The sequence below is a fragment of the Nannospalax galili genome, unplaced genomic scaffold (assembly GCF_000622305.1).
Source record: "Nannospalax galili isolate Female #2095 unplaced genomic scaffold, S.galili_v1.0 scaffold803, whole genome shotgun sequence".
NCBI lineage: Eukaryota > Metazoa > Chordata > Mammalia > Rodentia > Spalacidae > Nannospalax > Nannospalax galili.
Window position 1 is genome coordinate 811,443 of NW_008349354.1, and position 22,910 is coordinate 834,352.

The window sequence follows — 22,910 nt, forward strand, 5'->3', positions numbered from 1 at the left end:
GAGATCTCTTTTGATAGTTAAAAAAATTTTATGTCTTACAGGGTTTATACTGAATTCAATATTGTATACCTATTAATTCAATTGAGCCTAAAAAGTTACAGCCACTTTTGAAAGAGATGTATCTTTACTCTGGAAACTGTTATTGAGTATGTTAAAGATGTAATAAAATGCTTCTTCTAAAAAATTTTTTTAATTAAAAAAATAAGTTAAAATTTTTAAAGTACCCTGAATAATAATTTTCCTATCATGTAAAATATGAACTGTTTTCAACCCATGGAAGAGATAGTTGGAAACATGAACTTCAGATAGGTCACCGGTTCCCTGACTATACGCTCTGAGTCCTAGGCACCACTGTTATCTCTGGTACCTTTGCTTCCTGCTAAGTGTTGAGGGATGACTGCACCTTTGAGATGTTACTCCACTTCCTGTGTAAACATCAATATGAGGCGCAGTCCCTTTCCTACTGATTCATCTACTTCCACAATTATGAAAAAGAGCTAAGTTTATCTGGATGACACTGATATGCAAGGCCTTTTGTATATGCTGTGATAAGGACTCACCTAACAAGCCTGAACAGCTAGATGCAGGGTGAGTACATCTACGCAGGTACACAGATCTGTGGGTGCAGACAGTGTGACACCACACCCAAGCTGCTCCCTCTGTGCTCCCCTGAGGTACACCAGGTAGAGATCCATGTGCATCACAGCCCTCTGCGATGAGCAGAAATTCCCAGTGCTCTAGAAACAAAGTCTTTGCAAGATAGGTCCTTCTTGGTGACATAAGATGTACCTGACTGCAGATGGCTGCCTCACTCTGTCCTCTAAACCATCTAAATCACTCTCCCCTTTCTCTGCCTGCTTACCACAGTGAGAGAACATGCCCATTCTCCTCAGGAGTTCCAGCATCTACTTGCCTCTTCTTCTCATACTTGGGCAGAAACCATCACTTCCCTCTGGACCCCAGGAGCCCAAATTGTTATCTTCTCATACATCTTTCTACTACTAAGCAGGACTAGGCTTGTTTTTCCTGACATCAGCCTCCTCCCATGTTTGTGGAGCAGGTCTGGAGGCTGCTTTAGAGGAAACCCCAGGGCAGGTGTGTTTCTGCACCTGGCTGGGGTTGAGTTAGGGTGGTGAGGGAAAAGTGAGGGAGGTGTTGAGGGCACTTTCTATGGTAGTTGTAAGATGATAGCCTATGTCCATCCCATGGGCCTGATAGCCAAGAACATATGCCCTTGTTCCATTTAAATTGTAAAAAGGGAAGAGTGAAACTTCCTCACCAGCCCAGGAGAACAGATCTTCATCAGCATGTCTGTGTGTGTATGTGTGTGTGTAAGTGGTGTATATATGTGGCGTATGTTATATACTTGTTAGTGTATACCCACATACGTGTTTGTTGGGGGGTGATGGTGGTAGTGTGTATATATGGTGTATATACTTGTTAGTATGTGTGTACATGTGTGTTTAGTTTCACATGCATGTGTGTCCATGTTCATGACGAGACCAGAGGTCAACATCAGGTGTCTTCCTTGATACCTCTCCATCTTTGTTTTTTGAGACTGGGTCTCTCACCGAGCCTGAAGCTCATCAATTAAAGGGCTCCAAGACTCCTCCAGTCTCTGTCCAGCACACTGCTGGGGTTTCAGGTGCATGTTTTACAGGGGTGCTGAGCATCCCAACTAGGTCCTTGGGCTTGCATGGCAGGCCCTTTACCAAGTAAACCATCTCCCCAGGGCCTTCCATGAGCATTTCTTAAAAGTACTTTCTTACCTTTCAGAATATGCAACTTCTCTGAGCCACCTGGAGTTTGGAAACAGATCAATTCATGCTCTTAAATAAATATATATCTTACCAGATGATTTAATAAAGTCAAAAGGTGATGGGTCTTGCCAGTGAAAAGGACGAACGAGTGGGAGGCAGCACACAAGACAGAAAAGCACAGGCAGTATGGGTGGTGCCATCTTGGGACCCAAGCAGTAGTTTCAGTTTAATGTTCTTCATGCCAGATAATTAAAAGGAAAAAAACAAAATATGCAGTGAATGTATTGAAGATGAATTGAACAGGTTCAGTGACCCTGAGGTCCTAGCAGCATTTCTTATAAACAGAACATGCATTTTTTGAACCAGTAGGTACTAGATTGGAGAAATCCTTGATCCTGATGGATTGCAGAACATATAAATAACATTTTAAAACTTTAAAAAAATGTGTATGAGTGTTTTGCCTGCATGTATATAAATGCACTCATGTCATGCAAAGCCTATAGAGACCAGAAAAGGGTGTCAAATCCGCTGGAACTGGAATTGTAGACTGCTTTTAGCCACCATGTGGGTACTGGGAACCAAACCTGGGTCCTCTGGAAAATCAGCCAGTGCTCTCAATCAGTGAGCCATCTCTCCAGACCTCTATAGAAATAACATTTTTCGACAGCTAAATATTAAAGTTTAGGGCCCTAGTTCTCTAATTTTATAACTGTGTCATTTGGTTATAAAGAAGAGCATCAAACTGCAATACTAATAACAGGCATATCATCACCTTGTTATGCCCATTGGCACCTCTGGACCAGTAGCTAATAGGTTCTAGATAATTGTTCCATCATAATTTCTATAGTGATTATAATGTTGCTGCTGTAGTTTTTTATGTAAGTGATGCTAATTGTTGGCATGTGTATTCTACCAAGTCTGTTCAGTAGAGACCCGGAGACCCTCACCAAAAAGTAGAGATCAGGTCTATCTCAGACTGGTAGCTAGTGTTGGATAAATGGTTCCTGAATCAAGAGATGAGATAACAGAACAACAGACTTGCCCGGATTTTGTGAAGCTCTGGGTTTGATCTCCAGCACTGCATAAACCAGGCATAATGATCCTAGCACATGCTCCTAGGGAGGTGACCGCAGGAGAAGCAGGAGTCCAAGGACATCCTTATTAAGTTCAAGGCCAGACTGTGTTATATGAGACTCTGTCTTTAAAATAAATAAATGAATAAATGAAAAGATAAAATAAATGCCGGGCGTGGTGGCGCATGCCTGTAGTCCCAGCACTCAGAAGGCAGAAGCAGGCAGATCTCTGTGAGATCAAGGCCAGCCTGGTCTACGTAGTGAGTTCCAGGCCAGCTGGGGCTTACAGGGAGACCCTGCTTCAAAAAGACAAAGCAAACAAGCAAGCAAACAAACAAACAAAAAACCCGCATCCCTTCAACTTTGATGGTTGGAATTTCCCAAGTTCTCAAGCAGGACCAGGATGCCCAGCTCTCCATGGCTACAGCCTCAGGTGCTCGCAAGGCACACAAGGAATTCCACCTGAACTTATGCAGCTACAGGGTCCCTTAGGGTTTTTGAATAAGCAGATTCCTGAGCCCTTCCCCAGACCTCTGTCCTCCAAAGGCAGCCTAGGCATCTAGCAATCCAATCCCAGAACGCTGTATTTGGAAACCGCTACAAGGGTTCATGAGTCCCATTTATTAATGGAATTTCTCCTCTGCCCAAGCCTATGTAGTCTCTGGTTTCATCCTCAAAACAATGATCCCCTCATCCATTCAATGATTGGCAGGCTCATTCATATTTCATATAGTCATTTGTTCACACATTCATTTAGCCAATCTTTAGGAAAAATTTCCAATTAGCGATAACCATGCCCCAGATAAATCTCATTGGTTACAATCTACTCAGTTTTTAAGAGTGCTTATGTAGATCAGGCTGGCCTCAGTCTCACAGAGATCTGCCTGCCTCTGCTTCCCAAGTCCTGGAATTAAAGGCATGTGCCACCATACCTGGCAAATAGCCACTTTAATCTTAACCTAGACACCTGGAGATATCACATCAAGGCTGAAGAAGTTTTCTTCAAAGGAAAGAACCTCCTGCCTTTTGGGAGAAATGTTTTAGAGAAAACAGGTTTTGTTTTGTTTTATTTTGCAACAAAGGTTTTCTATGTAACCCAAACTGGGCATTTAATTCCTCCTACCTCAAACTTCTGGGTTCTGGGATAGTGACTGCAAGTGTATCGGCAGTAAAGGGGGCTTTTAATGTCCTGTAAATCCAAGCCCCCAGAGCAGTCCACTCTGGCTACCCCAGTGCCCCTGGACATCAAGCTTCAGAAAGTGAGGGAGAAAGTCCTTTACTTTTCAAGCTGCACTGGAGTCCTGTAAAGCAGGACCCCAGATGCCTCTTGAGATATATGGGATGTATCTTTTGTGTTTGGGAGAGACAGGAAATGTGCCTTAAGGAGGGTGAACTGCACACCAGGTATCTCTACTCCTGGCATGCTGTTCTTGTTACAATGAAGAGGAACAACAGGAAGATTGTTCTGCTCCCAAACAGTACTCCCTGATGTGGGGCAATACAAAGGGTAACTTAACAGTGAGACTGGCCATTTTGTTCTGCTCAAGAAGTCCTGTTGGAACTAAATTGCTTTTAGTTCTTTTTGAGACTGACCTAGGGTCCTAGGACAAAGAGCTAAAGCAATAAGAATGTTTTGAAACGATTTATATTTGCCAGTTTCACTTTGGAGGAGTGGGGGGTGTTTTAAAACAGCCACATGGACCAGGAAGGGGATGGGATAAAGCTTGCTCTGGAAGGATCAACAGGTGTACCTGATTAGCATAGCACAGGCCTCTTAGGCAAGTTTGGCTTGGTTTTCTAGCATCTCCACTTTTCAGCTTTGTTTTTTCCTTTATCGTTACCACTGTCTGCTCTTTCAGAGGGCTTTGGTTTAGCTCCCAGCACCCACATGGCAGTTAACAACTATCTGTAACTCCAGTTCTTGAGGATCCAATGCCCTCTTCTGGCCTCTGCAGGCACTGCACACAGGTATCGTTCTTACATATAGGCAAGCAAAATACACATACACATAAAACAAAAATAAACAAATCAAAAACTCTTAGAACAAATGTAATGGTAGATGCTTTAAAATGTAACCCTAGAATGTCTTCTGTTGCTCTGTGATGGTTTTTAAGGAGAAGACAGACCATCGGAGCCACAGTGCTCAGGAGGCCCTCCCTCCACCTGATCTTTCATTCATTTCTGGACCAGTGTCATCCCTCCTCTCTCCACCATCCCTGTGTGCTACACTCTGGGCTCTTGAGCTCATTGACACTAACCTCAGCTTCCCCAGGGCCTCATCAGCACCTCTACACTGTGCTCATTCACACTATTACTTTGTATTGAATTCCATTGCTTTTCCACATTTAAAATCTTTCCAGGGCTTTGACCATACTTCCATGGTAAAGTACTTGGTTCTCCATGTGCAAGGCTCTGGGTTTGATCCCCAGCACATAAAAAATACTTTTTCATTGGGACTGGAGAGATGGCTCAGCGGTTTAGAGCACTGGCTGCTCTTCCAGAGGACCTAGGTTTGATTCCCAGCACCCACATGGTAGCTAACAACCATCCGTACCTCCAGTTCGAAGGGATCTGCTGACACCCTCTTCTGATCTCTACAGGCATTGCATGACACCAGTGTACCTACCTACATGCAGGCACTCATACACATAAAATAAAAATAACAAAATATTTGTTTGTAAAAAAACCCTTTTTCATATCCATCTTTCCTCCAGGTCTAATAGCTTTCATGGTTTTTAATTTGTCATCCTTCTCTGTTCTTGTGAAGGGGTGTCTTAAATACACTACATACATTCTTCCTCCTTCTGGTTCATTTGTCTAGATTTATTCATCTATTAGCTATTTTATTGTTGATGTGATTTTACTCTAAATCCTTTACTCTAATTCCATAAAGGCAATCCTTTATGAAAGTATTATACATTTTAAGTAAATGTGATCCCCAAATTTCCATGTTATAAAAATGAAAACAGCACTTCTGGCTTTTCTGAACAAAGCACTAGTCTGAACAGTCAGGCATCCTTGGCTTCCCTAGACCCTGGCTGCTTCCACATTCATTGAGATGCGTGGGAGACAGCCGAGGAGGCTTTTCTACAGTGGAACACAGAGGAACCCTTCCTAAGAAGCCTGTAACTCTCCAAGCCTTCTGCCTGCAGATAAGCATCAGCTAGAAATGGATTTGAATTTCAGAAGTGGAACTTTAACTCTGGTGGTTACTTTGAACATACTCTTAGAACTAGAGAATACAAGTGACATTTTTTTTCAGTAGTGCTGGGAATGGAACCTAGGGTCTCTCACATGTTAGACAAGAGCTCTTCCACTGGGCTACTCCCTCAGCCCACACAGTAACCACTTAGCAGTCTTCATAGTGAAACATAGAGTAGCCCACTTTCACAGCCACCACTACTGGTCAATGTAAAAATGAAAACTTTTCTTTGAGAAAAAGATAACTGGGCACACAAGAAACAACTGGCAAACCAAAGGCCAAGGAACACAGCATCTGCATGGGTTTCTAAATGGAGAAATTCACTACAAAAAGTCAGTCATCCATGCTAATAGCTTATAGCATGAATATTAAAATGCATTTGGGAGCAGAGAAGCTAGAGAGATGGCTCAGTAGTTAAGGGCACTTGCTGCTTTTGCAGAGTACCCAGATTCAGTTCCCAGTGTCCAAGTGGTGGCTCACAACCACCTGTAACTCTAGTTATGGGGGATTCAACACCCTCTTCTGGCCTCTGAGGGCACCATGCACACATGATGGTACACTTACACGCAGGCAAAACACTCATGTTCATAAAAAAATTTAAATTTAAAAGTAATAATAAAAAGCCATGCAAGTACCCACATAAAAAGACTGGTGTGGTGAAGTAGATGACTATAGCCCCAGGAGTCTGAGGCAGAGACAGGAGGATCACTGGTGCTTCCTAGTCACCATCTGAGCTCCAGGTTCAGTGAGAGACCCTGCTCAAGGGAACAAAGTGAAGAGTGACAGACCAGGACATCTGACATCCTCTTCTGCCTGCCAAGCATACACATGTACATCACACACACACACACACACACACACACACACACACACAAGCAATTTATTGAGTCTTGAATTGTCCATATCTTTCATTGACCCTTTAATTAAATTTCTAGGATTAGTATACTATCTTATAAATGGGAGGGGAGACTTTAAACTTTATTTTTATTGAATGTTTGCAATTTTCATACAATATGGGTTGATTATATATGATTATATGATTATATATTTGCAATATGGTATTTAGATCCCCTCCCCTTTCCATACCTCCTCTTAATGCCTCCTGCCCAATTTAATGTACTCTCATGTATATAATATGGCCTATAGATTCTGATTTGTGTCCCCAAATGTCCTTCAGTATGGGTCCATTCACTGGGCACACCAAGAGTCCCATTTCTGTAAGACACTTTCCCCTTCCCAGCAATCATCAATTGCCAAAAGTTCCTTAGGGTGGGTTGGGAGGAGACTTTAAAGTTTTAATTCAACCTGAGTGTGGTGGTTAACACTTATAATGCCAGACTCAGGAGGCTGAGGCAGGAAGACTGTGAGTTCAAGTTCAGCTTGCTATAGCAAGACTCTGACTCAAAAAAGCAACAACAAAAATCAAACCAACCAAATAAGCAAACAAAAAATTAGTATAACGCACTGTTTGTTCAATAGTGTAAGAGCCAACATACATGTATATACCCACACACACCTACAACAAATCCCTCTTACAATGTCAAACAACCAGGGCATGCGATCACTGTGATTTTGTTTAACACATTTATAAAACAATTCTGTATTTGGCCATTCTAGCCAAATAAGGGAGTTACAAGTTCAGTAAGAAACTTTGTTTAAAAAAATAAGGTGAAGGCTGGAGAGATGGCATGCAGTTAAGAGAACCAGCTGCTCCTGCAGAGGACCTGGGTTCAATTCTTAGAGCCCACATGGCAACTAACAACCATCCATGACTCCAGTTCCAGGGGAATCCAATGCCCTTTTCTGACCTCGTTGGGCATTGCACAACATGGTGTACTTACGTACATGCAGGCAATACAGTCGTACACACAAAATGAATTAATGTCACTTATTATCATCAATTTGAATCATCACACTGGTCACTTGGTTCTCAACTTCAGACATAAAGACTCAAAAATAGCTAAGTACATCTGGCAAGAGAATACAATCAGGGGCTGTCAGGAAGAGCTGAAATTTCCACTGCACACAGGCAGATGGGGAAGGGGCCCATCTTCCCCACTGATACATCTGTCTTGTAAGTTGTACATCAAGATAAGTGAGGAAGGAGAAATGGGTTGCCTCATGTGGCAGTTTGATGTCCTGTCACGAGAAGATCACCCCTATTCTAGGTGATAAACAACTTCGAAACCCTTCCCTAATTCTCTAAAACTTAGTCAGCAGCCAACGGGGGGAAGTTGCAGCGTCCCTTCTGAGAGAGTGCTTCACTAAGGGAAACCTATTCAGTGCTGGTCCACAGCCCACCCAGGGAATTCTGCTGCCATGTGTAGATTTCCAACATCAACAGATCTGTGCAGTGGTGGACATCTGTACACCCCTATTCAAGAAAAGGGTCATTCTGGACTCTGAAAGTTTTTGAAGTTTTTTTTTTCCAATTCTCAAAATCAAATATTCAATTTTTTGTATTTTACTTGAGCACATCCAACTTTTAAAATTAAATCTGCTTTTATTTTAGCTTTAATGTCATTGTATTTTATCAAGTATCATATGATGGTAGTAGTTAAAGTTTCCAGTGCTCTGAATAGATACACACACACACACACACACACACACACACACACACACACTTCTGCATAGGCGTTTAGAGGTCAAAGGAAAAACATCTGGTATATTATCCACCTTTTTTGTGACAGGATCTCTAACTGGAACCTGGAACTCACCAAGTAGGCCAGGCTGGTTGGCCAGCCAGCCCCATGGATCTGCCTATCTACACTTTAGCACTGTGATTGCAAACACTGTAGGATTTTGACAGCAGAAAGCGTATCTATCTTCCTGTCCTATACTCAGGTCCTAGAGCATAGTAGCATCTAAAACCCAGGCTTTATACATGCTAGGCAAGTCATCTACCACTGAGCTACATCCCAGCCCTTGGTATCTTTTTATCAAGGCACAGTCTTTTTATATAGCCCAAGCTGGCCTTGAACTCCCTACATAGCTCAGGTTCTCCTTGAATTTGTGAGATTATCCTGCTTTTCCCCTCTCAAGAACTATACCTGTACCTCCATGCCCAGCAGCAAATATGTTTTCACATGAATGAAGAACGAATGAATGAATGAACAAAGACAGCTTTTATTAGGAATCAGCTAGCCAATTAAGTCCATGAGTGTTCTTGGAGTGACCTTGTTCCTTCACAGTTGCTAAGTTTCTTTAAAAATGAAAACCGTACAAGGCTATATTAACCTGTGTCTCTTACTGTGTTATGAGTCATTCCTATGCAGTTTATCACAGTGACTGACAGCAAGCCACAGGTGCCTGACACTTCATAGAATCATAGAAAAGGAGGTAGGAACCCTCCGTTCATGCCCACAGACCACTGAGCTTCCCCAAGAATTCTGGAACAGCATGACTTTAGAGCTAAACGTTTCCCTCTTCAGTGGCTTTTCACTCAGCACTTTCTCATCAGTGCTTTATTTGATGGAAATTTCTGTATCTCTTAGCATCAGTTGGTCAGTCAGGCTCATATTCATGACTCATGAAAGAAGGCAGCTTAAGATAGAGGAATGGGGATGGAGCTCATTTGGTAGAGCACTTGCCTAACGTGCCCATGTCCAGGGATCAAACCTTAATGCTGCACAGACCAGGTGTGGTATCTCATGTCTGTAATCCCAGCACTCAGGAAGTAAGGGCAGGAAGAGCAGATGTTCAAGGTTATCCTCAGCTACAGAACAAGTTGGAACCCAGCCTGGGCTATATGTGACCTATCTTTTAAAAATAAGGAGCTGGGAGAGATGGCTTAGCATTTAAGAGCACTGGCTGGGGGCTGGAGAGATGGCTCAGCAGTTAAGAGCACTGATTGTTCTTACAGAGGACCCAGGTTTCATTCCCAGCATCAACATGGCAGTTAACAACTGCCTGTAACTCCAGTACCAGGGTAACCTGATGTCGTCTCCTGACTTCTGCAGGCATTGAATGACAAGGGTACACTTACACACATGCAGGCAATGCATTCATACATATAAAATAAAAATAATAAGTAAAAGTTTTATAAATAAAATTTTTAAAAAGTGCACTGGCTGCTCTTGCAGAGGACCTGGCTTCAGTTCCCAGCACAGACATGGCAGCTAACAACTGCCCAAAACTCAGATTTCAAGGGATCCATTGCTCTCTTCTGACCTCTACTGGCATTGCACAACACTGGTACACTTACACACACGCAGGTAATACACTCATACATAAAATAAAAATCAGATGTTTACCTTCCTTCCTAGGAAATGCTCGTCTGAGGTCTCAGGGAGAGGGGACTCCTAGGCACCACCTGGACTTCCCAGGGGTCCTCATTTCTAGTACTTCATTGGCCTTCACTTAACACTTTATGATGAGTCTCAAAGAAGATGCTAAGCTGTATTGTCTACAAACAGAACTGGGTGAGGTTTAGGTCCGTGGGTGCTCCTCCTGACTAAGCAGGGTGCCATCACAATGGAGATGAACTGAGGAGCCAGCTGCCTGGGTGTGAGGGAGACCTGGAGTTCTATACAAGCCCTTCACACCCCACCCGGCTTTCTCAATTGCTTAATAATTGGCTGAAGGTCATTAACATCCCTCCTCACTGCTACTCAGTGGCTCAGTATGCTGAGCCTTCAGCCTCTGAGTCTCTGCTGTCAGTGACAGCCTGGAGTGGTAGACCTTGGTGCCAGGAGCAGGTTCTGTGCACAAATGCCTGGGAAACCACCCTTAATACCCCCACTGCAAGGGGCGGAAACTGACACACTGAAGATACTAAACTGGTAACCTGTCTCTGCCTGGAACCTCTTTAGAGCCACCAGAATCCCCTCAATGAGAAAATCTGCTGGGTGCTCACAGCTCAATGTACCCTGCATCCAGAAAGCCTTCTCTTTGCTTTAATCCGGGAGCCCTGACCCAGGCTGTCAGTGTTACTCCACGATTTGCTGAGAGCCGGTGGGATTGTCCGTGCTCCGGGGGACACATTTTCCAGCTGCTGCTCATACATCAGTCTCCCAGCTCTGCAATCTCATTTGGGTCAAAGATAATTTGTGCAAGAATGATTTAGTAACATGTCTCGCCCAAACCTGAATGTCAATCTCGGTGCGCTTTACAGGTGACAAGCTCCTGTCCTGTGCAGGAGACAGGCATGCCTTTTCTGCCTCTCTCAATCCCCTGCACACTGATTTCCTAGAAACAAGGGTCTGAATAAAAGTCTACAGTTTCCAGTTTGGGGATTTAAAAAAAAATGTATTAGAAGCTCCCAAAATGACAAGGAAGACAATGTTCTCTGTTTTCTGTGTTTGCTTGGGGGAAAAAAAAAAATCTAGCCTTCCTCGCTGAGGACCTATTGGCAACTGATAGATGTTCAGAAAGGGAAAGTCAGTTTTCCACTCTGATGTGATATTTGGTAGGATGACCAGACTCCAAGGGATAGACCCACACCCAAGAGGGAAACAGATTAGACTCCATAAGCCTTTTTTAAAAAGGCAAATAATAATAGAGGAAATGAAGTCGGGGTGGGTAAGGTTGAGGGTACAGAAAAGGGAGGGGGTCTTGTGATAAAAACACACTGTATGAATTCTCGAATATATATAAGCTAGCCTTCCTTCCCTTTGATCAAGGGTGGAACCACCATAATCTTGTTTGGCCAGCAGGGGGATGCTCCCAGGCAGGGGAGGTAGTGTTTTGTTTTTATTATTTTGTTTCTATGCTTCTTAACTCTGGGCAATAGTCCTTCAAGGAGGTGCGCGCGCTTGCGACCCAGAGGGCGATCTGTACACAAGAAATTTCCACGTGTTCCAGGATTACCCCGCTACCCCTCTTAGCACTGAATTCTGAAGGTTGCTTTCTCTGAAGGAATCCGTCAGCTTCCTGCAAAAATTCTAGAGCTGTGTTTCCAAGGGTCATAGGGACGGCGAGTCCAGGTCAGAATGGAAGGACACTGCGGCTCCGGGCAGCCCTTCAGACCAATGACACCGCCCCTGTGTCCCCTCACCAGCCAGGTGACCTTACACTCCAGCCCATCATGCCCCGCCCTCTCCTGGGGCTTCTTACCTTGTCTCTGTACTGAGCTACCCCGGAGTACTCCCGTGTCTGGACGCACTGGTACCACCCACGCGAGCGATATACAAGTGCTTCTCGCCGCCAGCACCGCTGACCTCTGGCCAGTCGCTGACAGTCACCTTGGTCACCCAGCGGCAGGGCAGCTCCTAGGTGGGCTGAGCGCGCAGCCTTAAGAGCCCGACCCCAGTGCTGCGGGAGGAGGAATCAGGGAGGAGCCTGTGGCCCAGCCTCTCTCTTCAGCCCAGCTGCCACTGCCCCAGCACACTCAGCTACCCAGCATTCAGCACCCTCCCCAAGGCTGTGCCTCCTCCTGGCCCCGGGGCCTGCACTCACATTTGATTGGATCCCCACCGCGCCTGGAGCAGTGGTGGGCTCCCGGGGTCCAGTTCTGACACTCAGTGTCCTCGGTCCTCTTGTGAGATGACTCCAACTCACAAGCCTATCTTGCTAGTTTTATTTTGTTTCTCTGAATTTACAAAGTTCAGTTTTCACTGAGTGCTTGCCTGGAATCTGAAATGTTCCACAGCGTTGGCTTTTGTGCAGGAACACGGGTTCACAAGGTGCATGGACCCTGCCCCAGACAGGAAGTGTTGCCACTGTGGTAGCCTCATTTCTTTGTGATGAGTGTGGGGCAAATGTCTCAATTTTTGTAGTTGCTGTTGTTTGTTTTTTCTAAAACACCAGTCTTCATTTTCCAATGGTTTCCCCCTTAAATCCACTTTCCAATAATTTTTAAAGCATTGTCATCTAAAACTAATTAGAGACTTTCAGGGAAAATAAGTTGAAATTTACATGTAATGTTATTACAATATTATATTTCTGTCGTTTGGGGGACAGATTAAATTTCGTTTAATCTTTATGAACTTTAAAGTTTTAAAGTTTACCTACAGAGTTTCATTATGGCTCTTTCATAATACTTATTTGTCCCCATCCCCCTCCCCCACTGTCCTCCTCCCCAAACCCTTCTTATTGATCTCCTTCTTCCCATTACAACACCCCCCTTTTTGTTTTCCTATCACATTTGTTTATCTTATTTATTTATTTTTATTTATGGTTGTGCTGAAGTTTGAACTCAGGTCCTCAGGCATTCAAGACAAGTACCCTACCAACTGAGCTCAGCCTTACCCTCTCTTTTTATTTTTTAAAATATTTATTTGTTTGCTCTCTCTCTCTCTCTCTCTCTCTCTCTCTCTCTCAACTAGAGATGACATTCATTTTATTTTGTTTGATATTTATTCTGTGGACTGTATTAAGAAGGCATATGTTGCCAGGCATGGTGGCGCACGCCTGTAGTCCCAGCACTCTGGAGGCAGAGGCAGGTGGATCTCTGTGAGTTCAAGGCCAGCCTGGTCTGCATAGTGAGTTCCAGGACAGCTGGGGCTACAGGAAGACCCCATCTCAAAAAGACCAAAAAGAAGAAGAAGAAGAAGAAGAAGAAGAAGAAGAAGAAGAAGAAGAAGAAGAAGAAGAAGAAGAAGAAGAAGAAGAGGAGGAGGAGGAGGAGGAGGAGGAGGAGGAAGGCATATGTTGTAGCTGTTTTCTCTCATTCCTCAGTAGTGTGATACTGGGAAACCATGTCATCAAATCTGGCTCTCACTTTCCTCATCCATCAAGCAGAGACAATCGACAAGTCAGAGGCACTCTGTGAGAATGCAATGAAAATCATGTCAAAAGCTTAGACTGGAACCTGGCACCAGGTTCAATGTGCACTCATTCAATGTGCACAGAGGCACATGCCCATATTCTGATCACTTGGCAGGTGAGGACAACAGCATGGGGAGTTTAAGTCTCAGAGAGCCTGGGGGAAGAGGTACTAGAAAGAATGTAAGAGCTAAGGGATGGGGCAGTACTGTGACATGCTGTCTTGGCTACACAGCAAACTTGACTACATAACAAATTAGAGGCCAATCTGAGTAACATGAATGAAACGATCTCACAATAAGCAAATAAATGCAAAAATGTATAACAAGATAATGCTCATAAATATTTAGAATAATATTTGGCAAGCAAAGTGATAGATGCCAGTTACTTATATGAGTTATGCATATATACATAAAACATATAGAGAGAATTCATATATGAAAATATGCATATGAATTTCTGGGAAGAGCTGAAAGATACTGCTGGTTTGTGTGGCTGGGAGAACATACTTGAGGCAGATGGAGTATTGAAATAGTAAAGGTTGGAGAATGGAACTTGAGGTCCAGGAGCTCAAAGGTGAGGTAATCCCAGAGGACAGTACATCCAAAATTGTCACTCTTCAAAGTTTCTGAAATTGAGGCAATAAAGAATATGCTAACTAACATTTCATCCAAAATGCAAGGTTTATTATCCAATGCCAGGCTCAGCCTTCATGCCTCACCAGCAGAGACTTGATGTCACTGTAGATTTCATTTTCTCCATTTCCTTAGCGATTGACACCATGGATGTCAGAACTGTTTCTATGTGTTCAGTTGCTATGCTCCTTGCCTAGATAGCCAAACTGTTTTCTCTCTCCTTGAGAGCACCCCTGCTGATCCAGTAGAGAAGTAGGAGGCATCCTGCTAAGTTCAAGATTCCTGGGTGTCTCCATGGACTTTGACTGAGTGACCTAGCTTCTTGATCTAGTTGTGAGTTATTTCTACATGTAGAACGTCCCTCATTCCCTCTGCCATGTTAAATAACGGCTCAAGAACTATACCTTTGATATCCACATAATGTTATATATAAGCTCAGTCTAGAAAAAAATGGTGTCGCTTACTAATTCAATGTACATTAAACTTTTCTCCATCTCAATGAACATTATTTGTCACTGAAGTTACTTATCATGTGTACAATATACTGTCACCCTGGCTGACCTCAAATTCTCTATGTAGACCAGGCTGGCTTCAGACTCACAGAGATCTACCTGCCTGTGCCTCCCAAGTGCTGATATTAAAGGCATGAGCCACATGCCTGGCTAATGTACTGTTTTCATTTAGCAGTCTAATGCTAACATCTTCCCACACCAATATAGCCACATGTACACTATCAGTTTTGAAAGCTATTTCCCCCTTGCTAGTGGAAACTTGGGTGGTTTACAGTGTTTAATTTATAGAAAATATTTTACTGAGCTTTTTTATATTTCATTCAACACTTCTTAATCAAACTAAGACTTTTCCCCAACAGGTTTCATGTATTCTACCATACATGTTAAGTCCCATCTGGTCAAGCATTTTACCTGGATATCCTTCAGTGCAAGTTCATCCACTGGGGTCTAGTCAACCTATCTAACAATCTTAAGGAAGGTCTACTCTCCTTTACCCAGTGGTAATCAGCCTCCAGCAGCTCTCAGGTTTCCCGTGCACCACTCTGGGCCCTTGTCTGCTTGAGTTGGCATGGGTCTTGTGCTTGATGCCACAATTGCCATAATTTCACAAGAGGAAGCTTCCAATAGCCTGAAAGCCTCTGTTTCCCTCTGTTCATGGACCAAACCTTACTCTTTTGCTCTTGTCCCCGCCCCTTACACAATGATTCCTGAGCTTTGGGTGAGAGAGGTTTAATAAAGGAGTTCTATCCAAGGACACACACCCTGTAGTCTCTTATTCTCTGAAACTTAGCCAGTTATGGCCTCATGTGTGCTTCACACGCTGTTGTATAAAGAAGCTTTGCTGTTGAGAGTTGAAGGATGCACTAGTATTCTCTCCACCCCCTGTTCCACCATGTTCAATGAGCCTTAGCTGTAGAGGTTCAACTATAGATATGTCTGTTAGAGGTGAGCATCTCTTAGAAGTATAGGCACTGTGTGACCAGTTGTTGAATTATGCAGTAGCCTCCATCTGTTACAAAAAGAAGCTTCTTTGATGAGTGGTGTGCTGTATTCTTGTCTATAAATGTAAGGATCCATATTTAGCATATGGTAAGAAATTTCATTTGTCGAGCTATGACAGAGATAGGGTTTTCTCTAGGATCTATGACCTCTCCAGTCATTTATATTTGGCTATAATTACAGTGCCACCCACGAGTTCACTCCCACTGAGAGGGCTTTAAGTCCAATTAGATAGCTGTTGATTGCCCTCCAGATAACAGTGCCACTGCTGTACCATAGAGATAGTTTGCTGTGCCAGTCATTATGTTTATTCGGCTTTAGGACAGGATTGGATCATTGATTGATTTTTCTCCCGTAGCAGTTAACATAGTAGCCTGTAGAACTCTGAGAACTAGCTTTCTATGAAAAAGCTTCCAGGTCAGTTCCTGCTCCATTGTTCCAATGTGCCCAAATTATGACCTGTCTTCAGCAATAGGGTCTTACCTTCAAGTTCTGTGAGATAACCAAAGGCTTGGGGAATAGCCTATGTTACCTTGGGAGTCTCTTGGACTAGTCTGACCAACCGCTTAAAGGGAGGTCTCCTCTGTCTGGCACTACATTCCTTGCCATACAGGCCCCAGTTATACACGTGCACTAATGTTCAGACACCGTATGTGTATTTCTCAGGGGGTTCAGAAGCCAACACATTTCCATCTGTCTTCCTATACTACCTACCCATGATCCATTCATCTGTCTCCTCTTTCCAGGTTCAACTGCCTCCTTCCCAAGTCTAAGCGCCCCCATTATCCCCACCCTCCCCCTGAGAACACCCACCTCCTCAACCCCTCTCTCCTGAGTCTCCTCCTCTCCCACCCCCATGGTCCCCTGCATGTTCTTCCCTCCCCCCTCCCAGCCAAACACTCCCACTTTCTCCATACCCCCACACCCCACAACACCTGTTCCCAAATATCCCCTTCTTTGGGGCTTTTCTTTCCCTTTACCTGCATGTTTCCGTTCCACTTTCCTGGATACACACACACACACACACACACACACACACACACACACACACATATATATATACACTGACGTATAAGGGATTGTTGTTACAATCCACAAATGAGGGAGAACAGTTGTCCTTGCTTTTCTACATTTGTTTCTTTACTTAGTATAACAGTCTCTAGTTCCATCCATTTACCACCATGCCAGCCAGCTCAGGCACTCTCTGGCAGTCTGAAAAGGTCTGGGCCCCTACTCTACAGTGCTTAGTTTTTGAAATGTCACTTCAGTGAATGCTTTGTAAATAAATCTTTGTGCGTGTCTGCAATTCTTTGTTGTGAAGGGCTAAAACCGGATTTTATGAGTCAGAGTATATGCATCTTTTCTCTTTTATTTCTCCCTCATACATGGCTGTCCTGATTTTAGCCCAGAATACATTTCACGTTATTGTGGAAAAATTACTTCTCCAAACATGATGGACTCATACTGATGTTACTTCCCCATTCTCAAATTGTTAATGTTTCTCACTATACACTGGGAGAAATACAGAAATCAGCTAGTCATGCTGATGTGGCCTTCATGTCCTTGCAAAATCTAGCCTCAGCCACCTTTCCCTAAGGATTCCATACTCAGCTTGGTTTATGTTCAGACATTCTGGATATCATGTGATAGCATCTCCTTGGCTAGCAGGAGGCCTGCCTTTCTGGTTTGGGTCCTGACAAGAAGTCAAATGGATTATTTGATGATTATTTAGAATAGGGACTGTTGATAAAAAGCAAAAGCATAATTTAGGATGGCAACCAATAAAACATAGTATAGTCCTTCTGAATAAACAACACTGAGAACCCTGGCCAGCCATGAGCTTGAAGAAGCAAGAGCAGAAAGCAATGGCTGGCATTTGGCCAGGGCTGGTCTTTGGAGAAAGGCATCTGACAAGAGCTTTGACCTTCACCACTAAGCAAGCAGGATAGCAAGGAAGTCAGATTCTAACCCCTACTCCACCTACTCTCCAGTGTCCTGCTGGATGTTATTCAAGCCCAGCTGGAAGGCACTGGCATGAGAGCCCATGGGTGCTGTCCAGATAGGTCAGCCTCTGCAGTGGAGAATGATAGGGAACAGGTCTAACAAGACAAATAGCAGATGTCGGACTTGTTCCAAAAGGCTGAGTCTTAAAACACTTTAATGATTTTTCTCAGGGTGTTTAACATAGTCACAATTTCAATTCACTTGTGCAATATCTCACTTCCTCAAATACATTAATACCTTCGTAAAGAAAGATATGGCCTATTCACACACATTATGAGATGCTCAAAAATATTCACTATGAATTTATCTCTCAAGGGGACTCCCTTGGACTGGTGGTGATGCTTGATTAGTAAAGCTCTTGCCTGGCAAGCATGAGGACCTGAGTTCAATCCCCAAGAACCCACTGAAAAAAATAAAACCTACCTTAGTGGTGTTTTCTTGCAATCCCAGCTCTGGGGAGGCACAGCAGGAGAGTTGCTAGGGATTCCTGGCAAGCCAGACTAGCCTACTTGGTAAGTTCTAGGTCACGATGAGAGACCTGACTCAAAAGACAAGATGGATGGAATCTGGAGAAGTACAGCTGTGGAAGTCCTCTTTGCCTCCACATGCGTATGCACAGACACACAAACACATGCAAATGGACACACACACACACACACACACACACACACACAGGGAGTCCTTTTAAAGCAGTTGAACCAGGGCTTTCCCTGGTTCAAGAAGAAATAGTAGAAGATAGCTGTCTAGACAATGGCAACTATGTATAGTAGAAGGGGTATGGGATATGAAGACACTAATCTACAGCTCTCTATAAGCCCCATTGAAGAGTCACGACGTGAGCAGGCTTCACGTGTCCCATTCAGGTGATATAGCACCCAGTTCAGATGAGGGAGAACCATGATTGAGTCTCTGCAAATGGTCTCTGTGGCAAAGTGTTTAAGAAATGGAACTCCTAACTTGAATGAATAAGGTGTCATAAGCCTTCAGACAGATGAGTATGCCCCTCCAGCTCGAGTCAGTCGGCATAAAACTGGAATCAAGCTCCAGCATAGTCCCTTCTCAAGTTCAAGTCAACCAAGGTCCTCCTCTCTCACCAGGAGGCTGTGCGGAAGTTCTTAAAGGATAGATGTAGATGGAAACAAAAGCTCTGCAAACTGCAAAGAGAAGCTCGCTCTCGACTTGCTACCCCAAGATGTGGGAAACCCTGGGGCTTCCCTGAGATCAGAGCTCTGATACTGATGCTGCCAGGCACTGCGAGTGATCAGTTCTCTTAGGACTCCAAAGAGGAAATGGAGAGTTGACCTGAGTACGTCTAAGCTCTCCGGGCCTCAGTTTCCTCATGTGCAAACTCCCTATAATTCAGGTTTAGGGTTAGGAGTGATGAAATAATATTCTTTAAACACCTCAAACAATGCCTAATGGGTGAAGACCTCTCCATTAGCATGTTCCTTTTCCTTCCTATCACTTTAGTTCTCAGGATAGTGTTCTGTTGCTCTCACTAATTTGCTGCTTTGAAGTAAGTAAGAACTGCATCATTCTTAGGCAGGAAGTCTCAACTTCAGTGACTTTGCAATGTGACTTTGACACAGCCCCTCCTGAGGTAATGCAAGATTTCAGAGAAGAGTGTGGATACCAGAACCAAATCTCCAGATCCTCCTAAACACCGGCAAATGAATTGTGACGCTATGACTCAGTTTTTCCTGCCTATGCAGAGGGATAATCATTGTACTGCCCTACACGACTCAGCCTTCCGTTTGTTCAAGCTAACTTGTTGATGTGTAATGAAGCACTTTGAACAAAGCCTATGTCTTCTGATCATCTTCAGAATTGGAGGGAGGCAGAGGAGAATCAAACCATGGAGTCCCAAGCATGGGTCAATGCAGACAGCAAATACACGAGGGATGGCAAAAGTGTCCGACCTGCAGGCACTTGTCCTGCACTTGCATTCAAGTGGAGCTGAAGTGAGAGAGATGATAACGAATCAGAGCACAGTCTTTCAGTAAACATTTACTATCAGTGGTTCTCGATGTTTCTACATACAAAATGAGCTTTTGACTTATTTCTAAAATCCATTTTAAAAAAGAACACTTTTCTTACTTTTTATTATGTGTATGTGTGTATGTGCACATGACTATAGGTGTTATCAGATGCCAGAAGAGGGTTCAGATCACCTGGCTCTGGAGTTACAGGTGGTTTTTGAGCGTCCTGATATGGGTACTAGGAACCAAACTCAAGTCCTATGCAAGATTATTATGTGCTCTTAACCCTTGAGCAGTCTCTCCAGCCTCTAGACTCTCTTGAACTAAGCTTTGATTCTCAGGAGAAAAGCCTTCGTGAACATCACCTCAGCCAGAAATGCTTGAGGCAAAGTGACCACAGATCAATAACTAGACCACAGGTATGACTTCCAGTGGCCTATCATCAGATAGACAAGAAATACAATTCAGATTTTTTTCTTTTTTTCAAACAAGGTCTCATGTATCCAGGCTGACCTCAAACTCATCACATAGCTAAAGACGACTTTAAATTTCTGATCTTTCAGCCTCCACATCTCAAGTGCTCATATTACAGGCATGCACCACCACTGCAGTTTTTATGCAGTACTGGTGATTGAACTCAGAGCTTCACGATGCTAGGCACACAGTCTACCAACTGGGTCACAGCCCCAGCTGCAGATGTAGATTTTTGGTCACAGGGTAGTAATGCCAACACTTGAAAATACTCATCACACAAAATGTATATCCTGGTAGAAGATTATACTACACGCAGTAAATATAGATATGGTAGATCTATAAGAAAAGGATTATTTTGATTTTATTTTTATGCAGCTTTGTGTATTATTTATGTCAAACTTTTCAGTTTTCCAATTCAAAATATATTACATTATTTCGGAACTTTTGGAGGACAATTTTTTACACTAAGCTTATTAGTACTTGTAAAAAACACAATGTACAGAAATATTCAAACAATGGAAAAGACCATTTAAAACTCATATTTACATGGAATTACTTATGGACACTTCCTATTTAAGGACTTACTCTGCAATGTAGTGAAAGAAAATCACTCTTGAAAGAAATTCTGGGGCCTTTCCCTTCAATTGACCTTTTTCCCTGGCTAGTTCAGGACGACTTGTGAAGAAATTAGACACTAGGAACTTTTAAAAAAATATTTTATTTATTATTTTTATTTTATGTGTATGAGTGTTATGCCTGCGTGTAAGTAAGTGCACTCCATGTCATGCAACACCTGCGGATGACAGAAGAGGCTGTTGGATACCCTGGAACTGGAGTTACAGACAGCTGTTAGCTGCCATGTGGGTGCTGGGATTCGAACCCAGGTCTTCTGTAAGAACAGTCAGCGTTCTTAACTGCTGAGCCATCTCTCCAGCCCCTAGGAACTTTTTATTACAGGGAAATTATCATTCAAAAGGGGACAAGAGGAAATGAGCTGAAGCCTGCAGTTTTCTGATGGCAGCGCCTCTCATTCTCTGCTAGCTAGCCCTTATCACAATTCCTCTGTCCCTTATCAAGGAGACCTCTGCCCTAGAACTCTTACATCACTCGAAGAAGACTAGCTCTCAGCAAGTATTTGTTCAATGAAATCAAGCTGAACTGAAACTGTTAGGAAGCTTGAAAAGGGTGATGTGGCATGACCACATAGCAGCCAAACCGACCTTCGAAGGAAATGCAAGTTGCACCATCTTATCTGTATCTTTGTTTAAAACCTTTGATGGCTACTGTTTATACTTGAAAAGAATCCAAACTCATAACTAGGTCCCAGAACACTCTAAATGGTCTAGCACTTACCTGCACTAAATTCATCTTCTACTTGCCCCCAACTCCATTACCAGCTGCATCCTCCCTTTCTCTATTGTTTGAATAAGCCAAGCTATGTCTCTCTCTGCGTGGACCACATTTTCCAGCTCCTCAGATACTAGCATTCTTCGTATTTGACAGGTCTCACCTGTCAAGGTTCTTCAGAAGATAAGAAACAATAGACCATATAAGAAGGGGTTTAGTAGATGGCTTCCATGCTCAGGTCATAGATGGAGTAGTTCCCACAATGACCACTTGCAAAATGGAGAGCTGAGGATATTGATAGCTGCTCAGTCCAAGATGCCGGAAGCCTCCCAACAAGAGGGTCCAATGATGCAGTCCCAATTTGCAGATGAAGGCTGGAGGTCCCCCTGGAGAGCCATTGGTACAAATCTGGGTAGGAAGGCTGATGAATCTGGAGATGGGTGTCCATGGGTTACAGCAGCAAATGAACCAATGTACATGCTCAAACACGTGTGACACATACATGGGTGAGCTTCCTTCTTGCTTTTCTTTCCATCTAGGACTTCAGTGTATCTGGTGATGCCATGTTCAGGGATGGTCTTACCCTCTCATTTAGCTGGCTGACTCACATGCTAATACTTCCCGGAAATACCCTCAAAGACACAAGTAGACTTGGATTAGTCTATTTTTGATGCTGTGTCAAAGTACCGGAGAAAAACAACTTAAGGAAGTAAAGTGGGGGTTTTGGGCTCACGTTCAGAGGTTTCAATCCATAGTCAGCTGCTTCGTTGCTACAGGCCTTTGGTGAGGCCCAGCATCAAGGGGAGAGGATGTGGTAGACAGTGTGGTGGAGCAGAGTGTCTTACCCCGTGGCTGCCAGGAAACAGAGAGGACAAAAGAGGAAGGTGCTGGGGATAGGAAAGACATACTCCCCATGATCTACTTTGTAACTTGGTAGCACTTTCTACTCCCCACCCCCTTTCAACAATGTTATCAAATTATGATTCCAGACCTGGGGAGATGACTCATTCTATGAAATGATTGTTGCACGAGCATAATAATCTGAGATTGATCCCCAGAGTTTGCATTTTTAAAAAAGCAAGTGTAATGGTACATGCTTGTAATCTCAGCACTGGGGATGCAGAGACAGGAAGATACTAGAGGCCAAATCAGTGAGCTCCGGGCTCAATGAAAGAGCTATATCAACAAATAAGATGGAGAAGCAACTGAAGAAGGCACATG

The 22,910-nt window shown here is 43.5% G+C and overlaps 1 protein-coding gene across 3 annotated transcripts in view; it reads right to left on the minus strand.

The window, feature by feature from the left end:
- Pla2g7 (phospholipase A2 group VII) overlaps nt 1–12,490 on the minus strand; it is a 37,880-nt gene extending 25,390 nt beyond the window's left edge. Inside the window, exons 1-2 of one of the 3 annotated variants that reach the window (XM_008846723.3) lie at nt 12,090–12,333; nt 1,852–1,994 (exon numbers count right to left, since the gene is read on the minus strand). In XM_008846723.3, coding sequence (XP_008844945.1) covers nt 1,852–1,960 — 109 coding nt within the window. In that variant the 5' untranslated portion in view covers nt 1,961–1,994; nt 12,090–12,333. Of the gene's footprint in view, nt 1–1,851; nt 1,995–12,089; nt 12,334–12,431 lie in introns of those variants that run through there. The other 2 variants (XM_029570224.1, XM_008846724.3) reach the window with 2 other exon arrangements.
- Between the last annotated feature and the right edge of the window lie 10,420 nt (nt 12,491–22,910).